This window comes from Muntiacus reevesi, chromosome 1 (assembly GCF_963930625.1).
Source record: "Muntiacus reevesi chromosome 1, mMunRee1.1, whole genome shotgun sequence".
Lineage (NCBI taxonomy): Eukaryota > Metazoa > Chordata > Mammalia > Artiodactyla > Cervidae > Muntiacus > Muntiacus reevesi.
In genome coordinates this window covers 203,257,317-203,276,504 of record NC_089249.1, presented here as the reverse complement: position 1 = coordinate 203,276,504, position 19,188 = coordinate 203,257,317, and the positions used below count along the sequence as shown (strand labels likewise).

The window sequence follows — 19,188 nt, the reverse complement described above, 5'->3', positions numbered from 1 at the left end:
TGAGCAAAAATTCTCTTATAAAATGAGAAAGTAACCATTATAATAACCAAAAAAATCAATTAGTTTTGGATAATGAAACATTAGGATGGGGCATTCATTTTCAGCTCTACCAGTTTTTACCACTTCCTTTTTACTTCTTCAGCATAGAACAGCTTCTATTTATTATCGTATTGTGATGTTGTTTATAATAACATTGCAATGTTGTTGATAAAAGGGACATTTTTGAAATTTTTTAAAATCCATATTTCTGTCAAATGTTGGGGAAAAGTTAGAAGAAGGCAATGGTTTTCAAGAAAATAGAGAAAACGTTTTAAGAGTAAAATCTATTCTTCTTACAAATGAAGTATAATTATCATATAGATAAAATAATACTGTTGACAGAGCATAACACAGAAGGCTGTTGTGAGGTGTCCCATAATAAAATCTGTAACCAGGGTCTAAGAAAAGATAGGTGACCTAAAAACAAAAGTAGAATTTTATCAGGGTTTATTTCTCAATATGAATCAAATAAGTGACACTGCTATGGATTAATGCTCTGTGTTCCTTTCTAATTATCATTTCCCATGTATCACTTAGCTCCAGCTGCACTAGTTTTGCTTTTCCTTAAAGTGTCTAAATTTGTTCCCATCTCAAGGATTTGTTTCTCTCTTTGCCTGGAATGTCTTTCCCTTGCATCTTGGCCTGACTATCTCTGATACGCTAGATTTCTGCTTAGATATCACCTCACCTGAAAGGCCATCCCCACATCACTGTCTTACCCTTTTATAACATTTGTTGCCTGAGCTCATATTATACATATATAAGCGTTTATTGAATAAACAGGATTCAAGGAATATCATAATAAAATGAGTCAGTCTGTCAGTTCAGTCGCTCAGTCGTGTCCAACTCTTCACGACCCCATGAGTCACAGTATGCCAGGCCTCCCTGTCCATCACCATCTCCCGGAGCTTACTCAAACTCATGTCCATCGAGTTGGTGATGCCATCCAGCCATCTCATCCTCTGTCGTCCCCTTCTGCTCCTGCCCCCAATCCCTCCCAGCATCAGGGTCTTTTCAAATGAGTCAGCTCTTCACATGAGGTGGCCAAAGTATTGGAGTTTCAGCTTCAGCATCAGTCCTTCTAATGAACACCCAGGACTGATCTCCTTTAGGAAGGGCTGGTTGGATCTCCTTGCAGTCCAAGGGACTCTCAAGAGTCTTATGAGTAGTGTGCCTTTTGATTGTTCGTATTTGTTTTCCTGGTCTTCTGGTGTTGTTTACTCTTGGGTTGTGAGAAGTCCCATGGTGAATTTAGTCACAGAAGTCTCTGGTAATTAAAAATATTTGTCTCATGATCATCAAACCATCCAAATTCATGTAAATTTAAAATTTCTCTGAGATGCATGCTCTCCACATTCAGGCTTTCTGAGAGCTCATCGTTTGCAGTGAAGAATGGGGACGTGGAGTTAGAGTCCTCATTATCCCCCATGTAGAGCTGTTATTCCTCCTGCTGAGCATGCTGGGTTCCTCTGTATCCCCTGGGACTGAAGCTCTAGGGGGAAGGAGAATGGAGTCACAGATGGCGTGACTGAGTTTATGATGGGTGCTTAAAGTGGACACACTCTGTCACAGTCCATATTCCCTGGTTCTTAGGAGGCTTTCCTCCTCAGAACTGCCCCTGAGCCCCTGAGGTCTTTCACTTACTTGTTCTTTGAGGAGAATTAGTTCATCTTTTTGAATGGTCATTTTCAGTTCCTGCTTTCTTCTTTAGGTAGCTGGTGGGATACTTCCAAGCTATATTGTCCCTTGATTTTTATTGTGAAATAGAACACAGACATAAATAAGTGAACACATTATCAATGTAAAGTTATTACAAATGGTAATAGAGAAATTTTAAGTGTAACTTTGACCTGGTTGAACAAATAACACATTGTCTCCCCATCAGGGGTATGAGTTGGCGATAGACTTGTCAGTCTTGTTCTCTGCTGTACAGTTCTGGCTGTTCAAAGTTCATTCATACTCATAAGCATTTTATTGAGTAGAGGGTTGAGTGAATGAATATCTAATAAGATTGTGATATATTTAGAACATAAGTTACTATTCAGCAATAAAAACCAACTTATAAAGACTATGTAATACTGTTGGGGTTTTGGTATGATATTATGGAAATACCTAAGCAAACTTTTGGGCCAATCCAATATTAAAATAGTTACTAAGCTTTTCTTAGATGGGAAAATAAAACAGAACATAAAACTTTAGCATATGTGTATGCATGTATAGGTATACACATGCACAGATACAGACACTTAATGTGTATATGTTAATAGACCACAAAGAAATGTATACGTACATATTAATATATATATACTTCTCTATGATGAAATTTGAGATGACTGTTTTCTTTTTTCAACTATATTTTTTAAATATTCTGTTACTTAAAAGTTCTGATTTTTATGATCAGAAAACATTTTAAGAAAAAGAAAAGAGAATTGAGAGAAAGGAAGAAGGAAAGAAAAACAAAAACCTTGAACTGTTCTCCCAAATCTGCCGTGGGAGAGAGATTGAGTTTCCACCATTGGAGAAGGCCTGGAGATGAAAACCTCCATGCACTCAGAAGGCCAATGTGCCTTTGGCATCCCACATGCCTGTCATATAAAACACCTCACGATAAAAGCTCAGAGCCTGATGTGGTATTTTTGTCTTCTGCTTTGTGAGGGATGGGGCCTGTCCTGGCTTTTTTTTTTTCTTTAATTTATTTTTTAATTGAAGGTTAATTGCTTTACAAAATTTTGTTGTTTTCTGTCAAACATCAACATGAATCTGCCATAGGTGTACATATGTCCCCTCCCTCTTGAACCTCCCTCCCCATCCCAACCCTCTAGGTTGATACAGGGCCCCTGTTTGAGTTCCCTGAGATATACAGCAAATCCCCATTGGCTCTCTATTTTACATATGATAATGTAAGTCTCCATGTTACTCTCTCCGTGAATCCTGCTCTCTCCCCTCCTCTCCTCTCCCCATGTCCATAAGTCTGTTCTCTTTGTCTGTTTCTCCATTGCTGCCATGCAAATAAAATTTTCAGTACCATTTTTCTAGATTCCGTATATGTGTGTTAGTATGTGATACTTATCTTTCTCTTTCTGACTTACTTCACTCTGTATGATAAGCTCTAGGTTCATCTACCTCATTAGAACTGACTCAAATGTGTTTCTTTTTATGGCTGAGTACATATACATTATCCATCATGTATGTGTACCACAACTTCCTTATCCATGGGGCTTCCCTGATAGCTCAGTTGGTAAAGAATCTGCCTGCAATGCAGGAGACCCTGGTTCAGTTCCCAGTCGGGAAGATCCCCTGGAGAAGGGATAGGCTACCCACTCCAGTATTCTCAGGCTTCCCTTGTGACTCAGCTGGTAAAGAATCCCTGTGCAATGTGAGAGACCTGGGTTCGATCCCTGGGTTGGGAAGAGCCTCTGGGGACGGGAAATGCTACCCACTCCAGTATTCTGGCCTGGAGAATTCCATGGACTGTGTGGAATTCCATAAGGTCGCAAAGAGACAGGACTGAGCGACTTTTAGTTTCACTTTCACTCTTCTTTATCATCTGTCGATGGACATCTAGGTTGCTTCCATGTTCTAGCTATTGTAAATAGTGCAGCAATGAACATTGGGGTACTTGTGTCTTTTTCAACTTTGGTTTCCTCAGGGTATATGCCTAGGAGTGGAATTGCTGGATCATATGGTTTTATTCATAGTTTTTAAAGGAATTGCTATACTCTTCCATAATGGCTGTACCAATTTACATTCCTACCAGCAGTGCAAGAAGTTCTCTTTTCTTCACACCTTCTCCAGCATTTATTGTTTGTTGACTTTTTGATGAAGACCAGTCTGACTGGGTGAGATGATATCGCATTGTAGTTTTGATTTGCGTTTCTTTAATAATGAGCAGTGTTGAGTGTTTTTCATGTGTGTATTAGCCATCTGTATGTCTTCTCTGGAGAAATGTCTGTTTAGGTCTTTTCCCCACTTTTTGATTGGGTTGTTTATTTTTTCTGATACTGAGTTTTATGAGCTGCTAGTATATTTTGCAAATTAAAGTGGGACCTAGTTAAACGTAAAAGCTTTTGCACAGCAAAGGAAAGTAGAAACAAGGTGAAAAGACAACCCTCAGAATGGGAGAAAATAATAGCACATGAAGCAACTGGCCTTGCTCTTGATATCAGATTTTGAGCATCTACCGTGTGTGAGATGTTGTGCTTGACGTCAAATGCTCAGTGCAGGTTTTTAAAAGACAAGAGTTATTTGGAACAACAGTCCAAGCAGGTCTGCTTTTTAGGGAGCCTCACAGAGGAGGCAGCACAAGCTGCAAGCCAGGCGGTCTTTGGTTTGAACCCTGTCCTCACCATACACTCATGCACAGTAAGTCTTTTTGAAGCTTGGCCTTTTCAACTGCAAAATGGATGACATGAACAGAGTCATCCCAAGTTGGCTGTTTAATTAAATGAAATAATGTATGTATAGTATCTGGCCTACTGGCGTGTTATTTTCTTCTATTCTTGTTTTCTTGGAAACATTTCAAAGTAAGTTTGAAAAGGGAAGAGGAAAGAACTATATAGTTTTTTTTAGCCTGGCTAACTAGAAAAGAGTCATGTAGAGAAGTACAGACTTAACGAGGAGGTGCTAGTTTTGGGGGGAATTATAATGCATCTAAGGTGAGATGAGGAGTAAGAGACAAGGAGAAAGGATCTTGAATAGAAGCAGTGGATCTGGAAGGAGGATTTGGGAGTCATTTCACTGGGAACTTATAAATTCCTTGGAAGTGATAAATGCAGAGAAACAATTGCTGACTGAAGACCTGCATTGTGGGTGAGGAAAAGGACCTGTTTAAGGAAACAGAAACAGTTGCTAGAGAAGAAGATAAGTGGAGCCATGGAATATTCTTGGAGGAGAAAGGTGGTCAAGGGTCAAATGCCCGAGGGAGGAGAATAAAAGGAAGGACACGATGGGTGGCCTCAGAGCAATTTTCCAGTCCAGGGGGGGAAGCTAGAATGCTGGTGGAAATATAAGGAGAATGTAGGTGGCGAGCAAATTCAGTGCTGTATTAAAATCAGTTTGGAAATTGGGAGGCTTTAGCTTCTATCCTTGACATTCCCATGAACTCTCTGTGTGATTTTGGGCAAGTCATACAAGATTTCTAAGCCTAGGTTTTCTTGATTTTAAAAATCCAGATGGCCGGATGAGTCTAAGTTTCCTTCTACCATTGTTGTTTCATGATTCTTTTTGAAGCCCTTTGGCAGAGAAAGTAAATGGAATGATGTTAACAATGTGGTCACATGAAAACTTTTCCTAAAGATAAAACTTGGACACACAGGAAAGCAACACTGGAAATGCCAAGAGGGAGGAAATCAGATTGAAATTTTGCCTCAAATGGAGTCACAGGTAGACTGTGGCTCAGAGCAGCAAATGTATCTCTTTTTTTTTTCTCTCAAAAGTGAGGAATACATGGAGTGGAGTTAACATTCTGTGAGCACCTGTTATGTTCCAGGCCCTGTGCGTTGAAGGCATGGAGAGAGCACTGCGCCCCAAGCCCTCCCTGAAATAGCTCCTGGTCTCATCAGACAGTCATGCAAACAGCATTCAAAGGGGGCCTAAGTGCAAGAATGGAAAAGGTGGATAGAGGAGGTGGTGGTTACTTTGGAGAGAGGGGACAGGGTCAGCCTGATTTTGAAGAAATCGTTTTCCATACCAACAGTGACTTTTCTGGGAAGAGAAACCAGCAGGTGCAGTGTGCCAAGATGTGCCGCTGCTGCTGCTCAGTCAGGTCAGTCGTGTCCGACTCTGTGCAGCCCCATAGACGGCAGCCCACCAGGCTCCGCCGTCCCTGGGATTCTCCAGGCAAGAACACTGGAGTGGGCTGCCATTTCCTTCTCTATGTGACAGTGCAGCTAAAAGTTATTCTGAAATATGTTGAAATGTAAAGTTTGTTCACACAGTAAGATTTGTCTGCAGTGGTTATATGTGAAGTTTCAATGGAGAGGCAGGCAAGAGTTTATCATGACTATATAACTTATATATCTTTATTTGGAGTTGATCCTCACAGTCATAAAGGGAAAACTGGAAAGATAGAGTCAGGAGAGTATCTTAGTATGATATGGTAAAATGATAGATATGGGGTCAGAAGTGTGTTTTCCTACAGATTTATGTGTTATGTATAGAAAGAGTCGGACATGACTGAAGCGACTGATCATGCATGCGTAGAATACATAAAAACTTGGAAGAGCTACTCCCACTTACAGTAATATTGAAAATGCTGTTTCATTTCAATAAAGCATAAAATGAACTTACAGTATTTTATGTCAATTCCTATGTGATGCTTATGTTTTCATTATGTATTTTATTTACTTAATGAGATATATGCTATAACATTACCATACAAGAGAATATTTTGGAAAATATAGCCAACTTACATAGAATTCACACCATCTAACATATAAGACATTTGTGTGAAATGTTGTTATAAGCAGTGTGCGGATGCCAGATCCCTTTCAGCAGCCTCTGTTATTGCTGTCTAGAAGGCAAGCACTTACGCTTCTTCCAGTAGCTCAGGGATTCTCTAATATACTTTACAGTCAGATAATAAACTAATCATCCTCAAACCTTCAGGACTTTGAATTTCTTTTTCTGTCAAGAACTTTGTCATTTAATGTTTTCAATTACATTGGTTCATCTTATTTTTGGGCTACATTTACCTGTTTCTCTACTCAAGTCTTCCCTGATAGCTTCCCTGATAATCAGTTGGTAAAGAATCCACCTGAAATGCGGGAGACTTGTGTTCGATTCCTGGATTGGGAAATTTTCCTGGAGAACGTAAAAGCTACCCACTCCAGTATTCTTGGGCTTCCCTTGTGGCTCAGCTGATAAAGAATCCACCTGCAGTGCGGGAGACTTGTGTTCGACTCCTGGGTTGGGAAGATTTCCTGGAGAAGGTAAAAGCTACCCACTCCAGTATTCTTAGACTTTCCTTGTGGGTCAGCTGATAAAGAATCCACCTGCAGTGCAGGAGACTTGTATTCAATTCCTGGATGGGGAAGATCCCCTGGAGAAGGGAAAGGCTACCCACTTCAGTATTCTGACCTGGAGAATTCCATGGACTCTGTAGTCCATGGGGTCGCAAAGAGTCGGACACCACTGAGTGAGTTTCACTTTTACTTTCTATTCAAGTCAGACATCTTTTTTTTTTTTTTTAATATTTTATTTTTTAAATTAATTTTTATTGGAGTACAGTTGTTTTACAATGTTGTGTGTTCTACTGCTCAGGAAAATGAATCAGTTATATGTATACATATATCCTTTCTTTGAAAGGAGACCTGATAAGTAGGAAGCCAGGCATCTTCTTAAACAGTTTCCTGGATTCTCCATCCTCTTTGCCTTTCTGCTAATGCCTCTTCTCATAAGAAGTAACTTTTATCCAAATTCTACTAGCCCTCCAGATAGCAGAGTCTTCTCGTAGCCTGAAATGATAATGTCCTACCACACACAGCTTTTACTTCTTGTGATGTGCTGTGTATTTTTAAAAATAGGATACTGTTAAAGATTCTTACCATATGCAGTTTTAGCCCTCAGATATATACTTTCAACTAGTCAACTGAAAGTTCATGTAGAAAACTGAAGTCCTAGAAAATAAAGAAAATTTCCAAAAAGGAGAATGGAAAAATAAAAAGAGAACTTGAGGTAATTATATTAGTAGTGCATCAGCTGCTTAAGTGAGTAGGAATTAAGGTGGAAGAAGGAAAGCAGTTAACCTAGTAAGAGTAGCAACTTTAAATTTTTAGTTATTTTTATTTATGATTACATTACTGCTTTAGAATCTGTTCATCTATTTAATAGACTGTAGTTAATTTGAACAACTGAAACATTTGCATTAGGTGAATTGAAACAATGATATATAAAAATCCATGCACATTTGTCAGATCAAATTTCATGTTGTGATTAGAAGTTGGTGGCCATGATAATACACTTTTATGGAGATTAGTGTAAATGGCGGTTTTAAAAAACATAGGGGTATCTAAATGGAGAGATGGTATAATATCAGAACCAGTAAGACAAGAAATGGCTGGTAATTTATTTTCAAAGAAGTAGTGGTAAATTTGAAAAACACTGAAATGTTTGCTAATATGTCAAATCAAATAATAACATTCAATACAATAGGAGAGATGCCATTGTATGAGAAGATGCACATAACAACAAAAAAGGCAGTTAACTTTTAATTCATTTCTAAGTGTTTGCATGAAATACCTCAACATTGTTAACATCATTTTGAAAAATCTAAGAGGAATCTTGGAGAAAATACTTATATAGTTCACATTTATTTTGGAGAATGTATTGTGCCATTTTAATGCACTACTAATTTTCTTTCCTTTTAAAATTAAACTTTGGGAGCAAACTCCGGGAGATAGTGAAGGACAGCAAAGGGAATCCTGGTGTGTTGCAGTCTTTGGGGTCACAGAGAGTTGGACACGATTTAGTGACTGAACAACAACAACAAAAATTAAAAGGACAATGTGTGCTGAAGTGAATGCTGTCTAATTATGCATTATTAAGCATCAGTGTGTGTGTCAGTCACTCAGTCGTGTCCAATTCTTTGCAACCCCATGGACTGTAGCCCGCAGGGCTTCCCTGTCCGTGGAATTCTCCAGGCAAGAATACTGGAGTGGGTTGTCATTTCCTTTTCCATTATCAAGCATAGGAGAACATGTAAAGAGACTTTGATCTAGATTTATGTTCTTCCATGGCTTGTAAATTCATAGCACAGATAAGCTGATCCATTTTGTTAGTGGGATAGGTCCCCTCTTCGTGGGGACATAGGAAACCTCATGACTTCCCTTCTTGACGGATGCCAACCCAAGCTAGAAAACTTCCTGTGGTGTAGGATAGTATTCTGATCTCAGATAGGAAGCCCTTGCCTGAAGAGAATCTGAATACTGGATGCTAAATATGCCCCAGAGTGAACTGAGTCTGGCACATGGGGTCAGACAGCAAATATATATTGAACGAATTAGTCATCATTTATAATTATTCCAAGGCTAGCCACTCCAGTATTCTGGCCTGGAGAATTCCCTGGACTGTATATCCACTGGGTCGCAAAGAGTCAGACACGACTGAGTGACTTTCGTTTTCACTGTAATTATTCCAGCTTCTCTCATAGCTCATTCGGTTAAAAATCTACCTGCGATGCAGGAAACCCGGGTTTGATTCCTTGGTCGGGAAGATCCTCTGCAGTAGGAAATGGCAGCCCACTCCAGTATTCTCGTCTGGAGAATCTCATGGACAGAGGAGCCTGGCAGACTATGGTCCCTGGGGTTGCAAGAGTTGGATATGACTTAGCAACTAAACAACCACCACCATAATTATTCCAACAATTTTTTTTTTCAAAGTGACCTTCTTGTTTTTAAAAATGTATATAGATAAAATCCTAACACAGTAGAGAATTGTGTGTCATGAAGAGTTTTTCCAAATCGTATCTTAAAAAAAAACACATATACTTGAAACAATATTTATTATGCTATATGAAAGTTGGACTGTGAAGAAAGCTGAGAGCCAAAAATTGATGCTTTTGAACTGTGGTGTTGGTGAAGACTCTTGAGAGTCCCTTGAACTGCAAGGAGATCCAACCAGTCCATCCTAAAGGAGATCAGTCCTGGGTGTTCATTGGAAGGACTGATGCTGAAGCTGAAGCTCCAATACTTTGGTCACCTCATGCGAAGAACTGGCTCATTGGAAAAGGCTCTGATGCTGGGAGGGATTGGGGGCAGGAGGAGAAGGGGACGACAGAGGATGAGATGGCTGGATGGCATCACCAACTCGATGGACATGGGTTTGGGTAGACTCCAGGAGTTGGTGATGGACAGGGAGGCCTGGTGTGCTGCGATTCATGGGGTCGCAAAGAGTCGGACATGACTGAGCAACTGAACTGAACTAACTGAACTAAATATGGTGATACAAGAGTTGCCAAGAGTCGGACATAACTGAGCGACTTCACTTTATGGTGATACAAAAATGAGTAAATTTTAATTTTTTGGATTCTCGGAGCTCTTCAGTACACTCTTAAATGTTTGGCTGCTATATTTATTATAATTATACTTATGAATAATATAAAAATTATGGCAAACATTTATGAAAAGGTTACCCAGCATCAGATTCTGTGCTAGAACATAGAACATTTTGTTGTTGCTGTTTAGTCACTAAGTTGTGTCTGGCTCTATTTGTGATGCCATGGACAGTACACCCTGCCAGGCTCCTCTGTCCCTGGAATTTTCCAGGCAAGAATACTGGAATGAGGTGCCATTCCTTTCTACAGGGGAACTTTGCTACAGCAATTGAACCTTCATCTCCTGCGTTGGTAGACAGGTTCTTTACCACTGAGTCACCTGGGAAGTCCTTATGATAGGAACATTACATGTGCTTAAAGATACTTTAAAAAAAATCTTCCAAAGAACTCTATGAAGCTGTTGTATAAAGACTTTATAAGTTTCTCATAGTTACATGGTAGTAATAGGTTATGAACCCAAATAATATTAAGTCTAGAATCTGTTCTTGATGTTATTAAATTTTATATGATAGTATGCAATTAAAATTTTTAGGATTTGTTATTATAACTCTTCCCATGCTTATAATCTGTTGAAAGAATGTATCAGATTACAAATTTATGATTTAGGGAAACTAAGCATCATAGCAGTTATTATTTTAGTCATTAACTACACTGTCAGTTTTATTTGTGGCTTTGGATACTGACTGAATCTCAGAATCACACTTATTCGGACAAGAGAAACATATTACTGTATTTTCATAATCTCAATCGATGATAATATGACACCACTTATCCTCAATCTGACTTCCCTGGTGGTTCAGTTGGTAAAGAATCTGCCTGTGATGCAGGAGACTTGGATTCAATCCCTGGGTTGGGAAGATCGCCTGGAGGAGGGCATGGCGATCCACTCCAATATTCTTGCCTGAAGAATCCCCATGGAGAGGAGCCTGGCGGGCTACAGTCCATGGGGTCGCAAAGAGTCAGACATGATTGAGTGACTAAGCACACATTTTATCCTCAATCCATATGTAGATGTAATATATCTTTAATGATTATTATTTAAATTTAAAAATATTTGATATTCTCTCTTATTCCCATCAAATTTGACTCTAGGGAAAATTTTATGTGTTTCATGTATCTAATTAAAATTGAAGCTGATTTCATATTTGAGAGAATGAAAACATATATGGAGAATAAAAGAACTCATTGGAAGTTAAACTTAACAGAAGTGCCCCAAATACATATATGCCTGATATTTTAAAAGAATCATTGGAATAGAAATTTCTTGCACTATCCCCACCCACAAGTGACCTGTGCATGTGCATGTGTGTGAACAGGAAGGGGAGAGTGGAAACTGAGAAAGAGATGGGAAGGAAGGAAGAAGGAGAGGGGAAGGGGACGCACAGAGGTGATGGAACTGCTGTTCCAGCAGTTAAGACTTTTATTAGTGATATAAAACTTCAGTAAAATGAAATTGGTAATGATTTTTAGGTTTTATTCTTCAGGTATCTCATAATGTCAGTTCTGTACAAAATAAAATGTGATAGTATATTGGCAGTCACTTAGTCTTTCCATATAGAAGATGCAATACACTTTAGTAATTCAAACAAAACAAAAAGCCTTTTTTTCTTAGGAAAAGATGTTTTGGCCTAAATTAAAAAAAAATATACAATGTGGAACAATGACTGTATCTGGAGAAATAATTATATTATGATGCTAATTATATGTGAAACAAATGAACTGTATATAATTTTTATAAAATTAATACAAAACAGTATTTGAAAACTTTAATATTACCATATCGTGTATGAATAATGCAGGTTCTAGGGGATTATTTCTTCAAAATTGTTTACTAATGAGTTAACAGTGTAAGTAATCAAATACGCATTTTATATATTAATATGTATTACAGTAGACTAATAAAAATTGGAAAGATCAAGTCATATTTTCTTCCATTTAAAATATTTTCCTACTTATAACTTAACTTTATATTCTGAAAAAGAAAGAGAAGAAATTACTAGGCTTAGCTTTAATATGATAAAAGAATACTTATTTGTTATAAGTCCATCTTGCTGATCATAACTGAATTTTACTGTTTCTTAGCCCCCTGTTCACAACTGGCTAACTTTAAAATATGGTATTGTATGAAATGAAACTTGTTTATGTAAGTGATGCTTCCTTTTTCTGTAATTTATTGTTCAAGGGTTTTAAAAAATGTTTAAAAGAAGGCTTAAGAGTATTTTATATAATAACTGTAATGCTATATATCCTACATTTATTGTGGTATGTTGCATGAATTATTTTATTAAATAGTGATTGTCAAAAAGTTGGACTGTGCAGTGTACGCAATTAAAAACTGTATTGCTCTTCTGTACATGCTGTACATATAAGTGACCCCATGGGTCTCCCAAAATGAGCCTTTAACATTCCAGAATTTTTACTGTGCATCTGTTGCTGGCATCTAGCCTCCCACCCACACAGGCTAAGACTAACTATATGAAGTTTATGCTAGTGCAATAAAGTACCTAAAGGTGAAGTAATAAAATGGGAAGACAGTTACCTTATTAGTGGGGTTGCTAAAATAGCTTCACTAGAAAAATGTATGCATATATGTGAAAGAAAATAAAGTGTGTGTGTGTGAGTGGGAGAACCTAGAAAGTAACTTAATTGAATAAGTTACTTAATTGAAACTAACTTATGAACAGGTATTTCATACCCATCTTTCTATGTTATATATTCCAGATGGGATTTATACAGCTCAATGAGGACTTCATATTTATTGAACCACTCAATGATACAGTGGCCATAACGGGTCATCCACATCGTGTATATAGGCGGAAAAGGTCCATGGAGGAAAAAGTCACAGAGAAGTCCATTCCTCACAGTCATTACTGTGGTGTTATTTCAGGTAATGCCTTCTCCTGAAAGGGTTTAATTAAATATGCAATGTGAGATGAATCCTGCAATAAATCCTCCCTCCCTCCCTTCTTCCCTCCATGCCACCCACCCCGCACCTTCTTTTTTCCTTGCCTTCCTACCTTCCCCATCCTTCCCCCTCTTTGTGTCTATCCATCTGTCCATGGCTTTAACTTTTTTTTTTTTTAATGTGGAATCTCTCTTGGTTAATGACAATTACATATATTTTTTTGACTTGTTTTCTATGAAGTAGTATATTTTAATATAAAAATAGATAGAAGAACCTCAGATATTAATACATTGCATGCTCTGTATCCCTCTTGAGTTGTGAAGTGTTCCTCAAGGGATTCTGTTCACCTAACTGGAATAGAAATGACACTGAGAGAACTCCAGATCCCCTGAAACTGAATACTGTGAGCTCATGGTCTTATTTTAGTTTACTTCTGTGTGAACATCATAGAAATCTCTTTACTTTGACCAGAGTATCTTCTACTTTCTTCTTTTTCTGTTTGATTCAAGTAAAAATCATCTTGAAGGTTAATAGAGGAATAGGAAGAAGACTCAAGACTTACTTCTTTGAATTTTATTCTCAGTATCAGAATATCTTAAATCTTAAAGTTTAAGTGGCTTACAAACATTTCCAACCATCAAATCCTAGTCTCTGTTTGTCTGCCAATTTTTCACAGAAATAAAATGGGGTTGCTGTTTGGTACACTTCCTTATTACTTCCTTTGGCAGAGATATGTGGCATTAGCAAGAAGGGTAAGGAAAAATGAATGATTTCTATTACATAAATAGGACCTGAAAGTCATAGCCAGCTTCCAGCAGTTTCCCTAGTAAAAATGTTTGGACATCTAACTGAGACATCTCTGAATATTCACTGATATGAGAAATGGTTCCATTTAGAATCTGAGGAAATATGAATTTATTGAAGAATTTTTGGTGTAAAGACTTTAAAATGGACTTGGAGATTTAGAATTAGGTATTAGTGTATTTAGTGCCAAGATAGCAACTTAAAAATTGGTTATGGCATTTGAGGTTGATTTAGGTATATAAGCTGTGATGAGAAGTAATATTTTCAGAGGCCTTGGCACGTTCATATCATCAGTTGTCTAGGAGGATCAGATTTAGACAGGATTTGAGTATGTTTCTGTTTAGAAATAATATCTCAAATTAATCTCTGATTTCTGTTTTCTTTTGCAAAAGCTCATGGTATCAGTCTATATGAGAATTATCTTCAGAAGTGGTTAACTGACTCTACCTCTGTGTCACATTATTCAAAGCACATTATCAAGTCAATTTAAATAAGACACACCCCTCTTCTCTATTCTAAGAAATATAAACACACTGGAGATAAAAAACAGCTGGACAAAAGTCATAGTCTGAAAAAGCAAAAGAAAAGTTTTTATATCATGAGACAATAGCAGCAACAACTTGGATATAGTCCATTTAAGGAGATTGCCTTGTGTGAGTTACATTGAAAATCTGCACTATGCAACTTTTTAATCATAGTAAGTTCCAGCTGTTCTAATTACTCATGTATACAGATGACATAAAGTAGGTTTTATATTCCAGTATATATGGAGGAAAGGTTTCTAGAGAATTCTTATTTTTGATAGGTTTTATAAAGCATAAATACATGGTTCATATTTGACAGACCTTGTTCATAAACTTTCTAATTTTTTAAAGACATGACTGTTATATCTTAATGAACCTGTTTGGATCAAGCACTTGCATGCAAGGATTGCTAAGCTATTTTCTAATTTCTCTTACCTATCTTCAGTGTTTTTTAAGGGAAATTTAAAAATCATTTTAAAATTAGCAATCTGTGAAATAAAATATCCATTTACTTATGCTGATATGTCTAATTGTAGTTCTTCCCTTCTTATTTCAGGATAACATATTAGCATATTAAAGAACATTCAGATTTGGATAATGTTGCAGCAATGCCTTTGCACAGTGGAATCATAAAGTTTACTTGTATTCAGCTTGGTCTTTACCTATTCCCCTTCACCATGTTAATGTTTTAAGTGTATTGTGTTTACATGTATTGATTATGTAAATGCTTTTTTCTAAACAGATAGCTTCATAGTTTAGGATGACTTTGTCATGTTCTTTTATTAAAAGATAACATAGAAGAAAGGCGCAGGAGATTGAGAGTCAGAGGCACGAGGTTCAAGGCCTGGCTTCAGTCTCACTCTAGCCACATACTCTTCTTTACTTCCCTTGAATTTTTGAACCTTAAAATTCTTTATTTGCAACATAAGCAAAACCAGTCACCTCATAGGAATGTAGAGCTAAATGACACAGCTCTTATTCTCACAAAGTAGACCAATGTATTGTTTTGGGCAAACTTGTAAATGAGTAATTAGGCTACCTATAATAAGAACTGTGACCAACTCAGTACCCAAGATTCTTCTGTTATTGGGGCGGAGGGTGGGTTGAATCTCAAATATCAGGTAAAACTTATCCAGACTACAGGGAAGAAAGGGAACAGAGTATGTAGGTTAAGAAAATGAACTTTGGAGTCAGACTGTATGTGCTCACAACTTATGCTGCTACTTCCTACTTGTGGAACTCTAGAAAATTTCCTTGCTTTCTCCAAAGCTTCATTTACAATGTGCAAAATGAATGTAGTGGTCCCTGAACCTTAGGGCTCTTGTCATAATTAAATGAGATTATGTGTAAAAATGAAAAACACTTGTGAAAATTTAGTGGATGTTAGATGGGGAAAGAACATTTTGGGGAGAAGGTACAACAAATACAAAAGCATAAAGGCAGACGCAATCATCTACTAGGGGAGCCGAAGCCAGTGTCTGCAGTGTGGACAGGAGCCTGGAAAAGTAGTCACAGATGAGATAATGAGGGACCTTAAGTGCTGTGGTGATAAAGACTTTATCTGGAAGGCAAAATGTGGTCTTTCAAGACTAAACAGGACAGTGGCATTATCAATCAATATTTATAAACTTGTGAGTATGTCTAGGACCCTATGCAAACAAGAACGAGATTTATAGAATTGAAGACGACCAATCTATTTGGTCAGGATACAGAGATCATCTCTATTCTTAGAGCTAACTTAACCCAGCCACTACCGAAATACTCTCCATATGCCAGGCATGATGTCATGGAGATGATCGTCAGTGTGTGGAGGGTATTATGGGGAGCACATAGTGCCTACCTGTATATCCGCATTTACAAATCTCTTCTTTAACTGGGAGTGTGTGATATCAACTCTGTTGTTTTTGTGCATGCACCTGGGTAGAAAATGATCTCAAGGATTGAAGAGATGAAGAATGAGCTCAGCATGCTTAATATAGACAATGAAGATATTCAAGGAAGCCACTTAGTAAAAAGATGACTTCAACGTGCATGATTTTCATACACAGTGGCTAACTCATATGATGGAGTCAGAGTCATGGTATTGAGTTTCTTAAGAAACCTAAAATGTTCCAAATAGCCTATTTAAATATAACACACAAATAAAGATGCAATACACTGACAGTTTGGGGCCAATATAGCTGTCATTAGTTGGGGCAATAAAGGTAACAAAAGCTTTACTGTCTCTCCCTTAAGTGGTCTCTTAATCACTCTTGATGTGATTGAAAAGCCCCAAATGTTATTTTTTTCTTTCATCTCTGTCTCCTCCATGGGCATGTCTTCTTCCATATATATACCCCCTAAATGTAGGCATTTCTCAGGACTTCCTCCTTTTCTTTCTACATCTCATGCCACAGGCTTCCCTGGAATGATAGGGTTCAAATCCATGGGTTCATCTTTACTGACACATTGTTTTGTTCCAAACTCTACCTCCATTTTAATCTCTGTCCCAACAGTCAGGTGTTTAAGTAACTCTTACTCTGATGTGTCTCAGGCACCTCAGACTTAATAAATCTGTGGATGAACCCATCATTTTTCCTCCCAGATTCCTCTGCTGATACTCCCCACTATCTACCTGGTCACTGAAAAATAACCTACCCATCCCCGCCCCCCACACACACATAAAACAAAACAATAGCAAAAAGAAAGAATCCAAACCATTATCCTTTTCCTCTGTTTCATTTGATTAATTTTACTGGGCTTCCCTGATGGCTCAGATGGTAAAGAATCCATCATCTGTGCAAGAGATGAGTGTTTGATCCCTGGTTGGGAAGATCCTCTGGAGAAGGGTATGGCACCCCTCTGCAGTATTCTTGCCTGGAAAATCCCTTGGACAGAGGAGCCTGGCAGGCTACAGTCCATGGGGTCACAAAGAGTTGGACACAACTGAGCAACTAACACTTTCACCAAAGGTGATACCTACTTTCTAATATTTTGCCTATTATCTCTTCCTTTCTGTTCCTACCACTGTGTGATTTTTACCCAGAAGACCATTGATGTATCTATCCATTAAGGAGAGATGGTAGATCTGTGTCTGTGTATTTATATTTCTACCTCCCTATCTTTCTTCCACAGTCAACTTATTAGGTGTTGACCCTGCCAAGATGAGCCTTTTCGTATACTTATAGGAATGTCTCCTACTAAAGACTTTAAGTTTATATGATAATATACTAATATATAAGTAGGATTGTGATTACAATGAAAAGAAAGACCTACAAAATTCACTCCTAACTGTTGTAGATCTTAAGATACTAATAAAATTAGTTTCATTTGCTGTCCTTCATCATGGTCTTTGGTATTAACTGCTGGTACTAAATATGGATTCATAAAATTTGCTTTTAACTATAGTGATTCTGATCTTGGGCAGCCTTGACCTGCAACAGCTTGAAGTGGGGGTTGGGTACCCCCCAGAGATTGAGGCCAGGTCACGGCAGTGAAAGCCCCAAATCCTGGTTGCTAGAGCAGTGGTCAGTGACAAGGCCCTGGCTTTGTGACTTCACAGGGAAGAATTCCCACTCAGAGTCTCTGAGTTGTGCCTTCATGGCAGGCTGAGGGGCTTACTTATGTGGGACATTTCTTCTGGGTTTCCTTTGCCAATCATTTTGTTCTGCCTCATTCACAGTTCATATTTTGTTTATCTTAGGATCCTTCCATGTGTGCATACGCCTCTGTTAGCCAAGATGGATTCAATCAAAGAGTCCTATGGGTAGACTGGCGTCAGGTAGCATCACTCCCTTTTGGACCGCCAGGGAGCCTTTCTGCCCATGGATGGGTGGGGAGGTCTCCTGACTCCGAGAGTGAGAAATGTGTTCTGGGCAGGGCCCAGCCTCCTCTCTCAATTATCCTACTGTTCTCATCTTGGGGTTTCAGTCCACAGGGGATGAATCTCCAGTCACTGTGCCTTGGAGGCCGGGGCTCACCTACCTCCTGCCTCAATTCTGTTGCCGATGACTCCTGTTGCTTTTGTCATTTTTGCATTTTCCTGTTTCATGATATATTGCTTATTTTGTTAAATAAGGGCTCTTTGCATTTTATTTTCATGACACTTTGGTTAACTTAGTTAACTGATCTTCTTGACATTTGGGTAAAACTTTGTTAAATAGATTTTTAGTTTGTGTCACCATAAGAAAAAAAATGGGAAACTGTAATTTATGGAAATATCTGAGAACGGTGAAGTTACCAGCAATTGTGATGGAATGTACTTCACATTGGAGCTCAGAGCTAACTCATTTGGACCTAGAAGTTAGTAATAGAAGTAACCCAGCAGTTTAATAACAGAAGAGATAAACTAATCCTGGCATCATGAAAATGTGTTAGAAGGGAAGTAAGGTGGAACAGGTAGTAGAATAGAATAGAATACACACCAAAGTCAAATACCTGGAACAAGATTCTAGAAAAGGAATTTATCAGAAACCAAGAGGATGAACTAGAATTACGAGCGTACGTACCTCCAAGCTCAAAACAAAGTTAGATATGTCCATGTAAACATGACTAATTGGACACACTTGTTTATATCCATGGGATTCTGTTAAACACATATGTTTACTTCTGGGGGCGCCACTAAAATTAGAATTAAAAAATATAAAAGATGTCGGCCAACAAGTACAGATTTGGGAAAGAAGATGTCAGCTATTTAGTAACGTCAACAAAATTTCAGTACATGGCAAGGAGAAGAAGAGATAATAGCTGATTTAACAGTAAATGGTGGAGATAACTGTGTGGTTGTAAAAAGTTGTTAAAACTAAATGAACTGTACATTGAAATGGCTTCATGTTATGGCATGCAAATTACCCCTCAAAAAAGCTATTAAAATTACAAATTCATTA

The 19,188-nt window shown here is 37.9% G+C and overlaps 1 protein-coding gene across 1 annotated transcript in view; it reads left to right on the top strand.

The window, feature by feature from the left end:
- The window catches only part of ADAMTS19 (ADAM metallopeptidase with thrombospondin type 1 motif 19), a 252,039-nt gene that overhangs the window by 42,693 nt on the left and 190,158 nt on the right, over positions 1-19,188 (top strand). Inside the window, exon 3 of the mRNA XM_065934285.1 lies at positions 12,812-12,977. Coding sequence (XP_065790357.1) covers positions 12,812-12,977 — 166 coding nt within the window. The remainder of the gene's footprint in view (positions 1-12,811; positions 12,978-19,188) is intronic.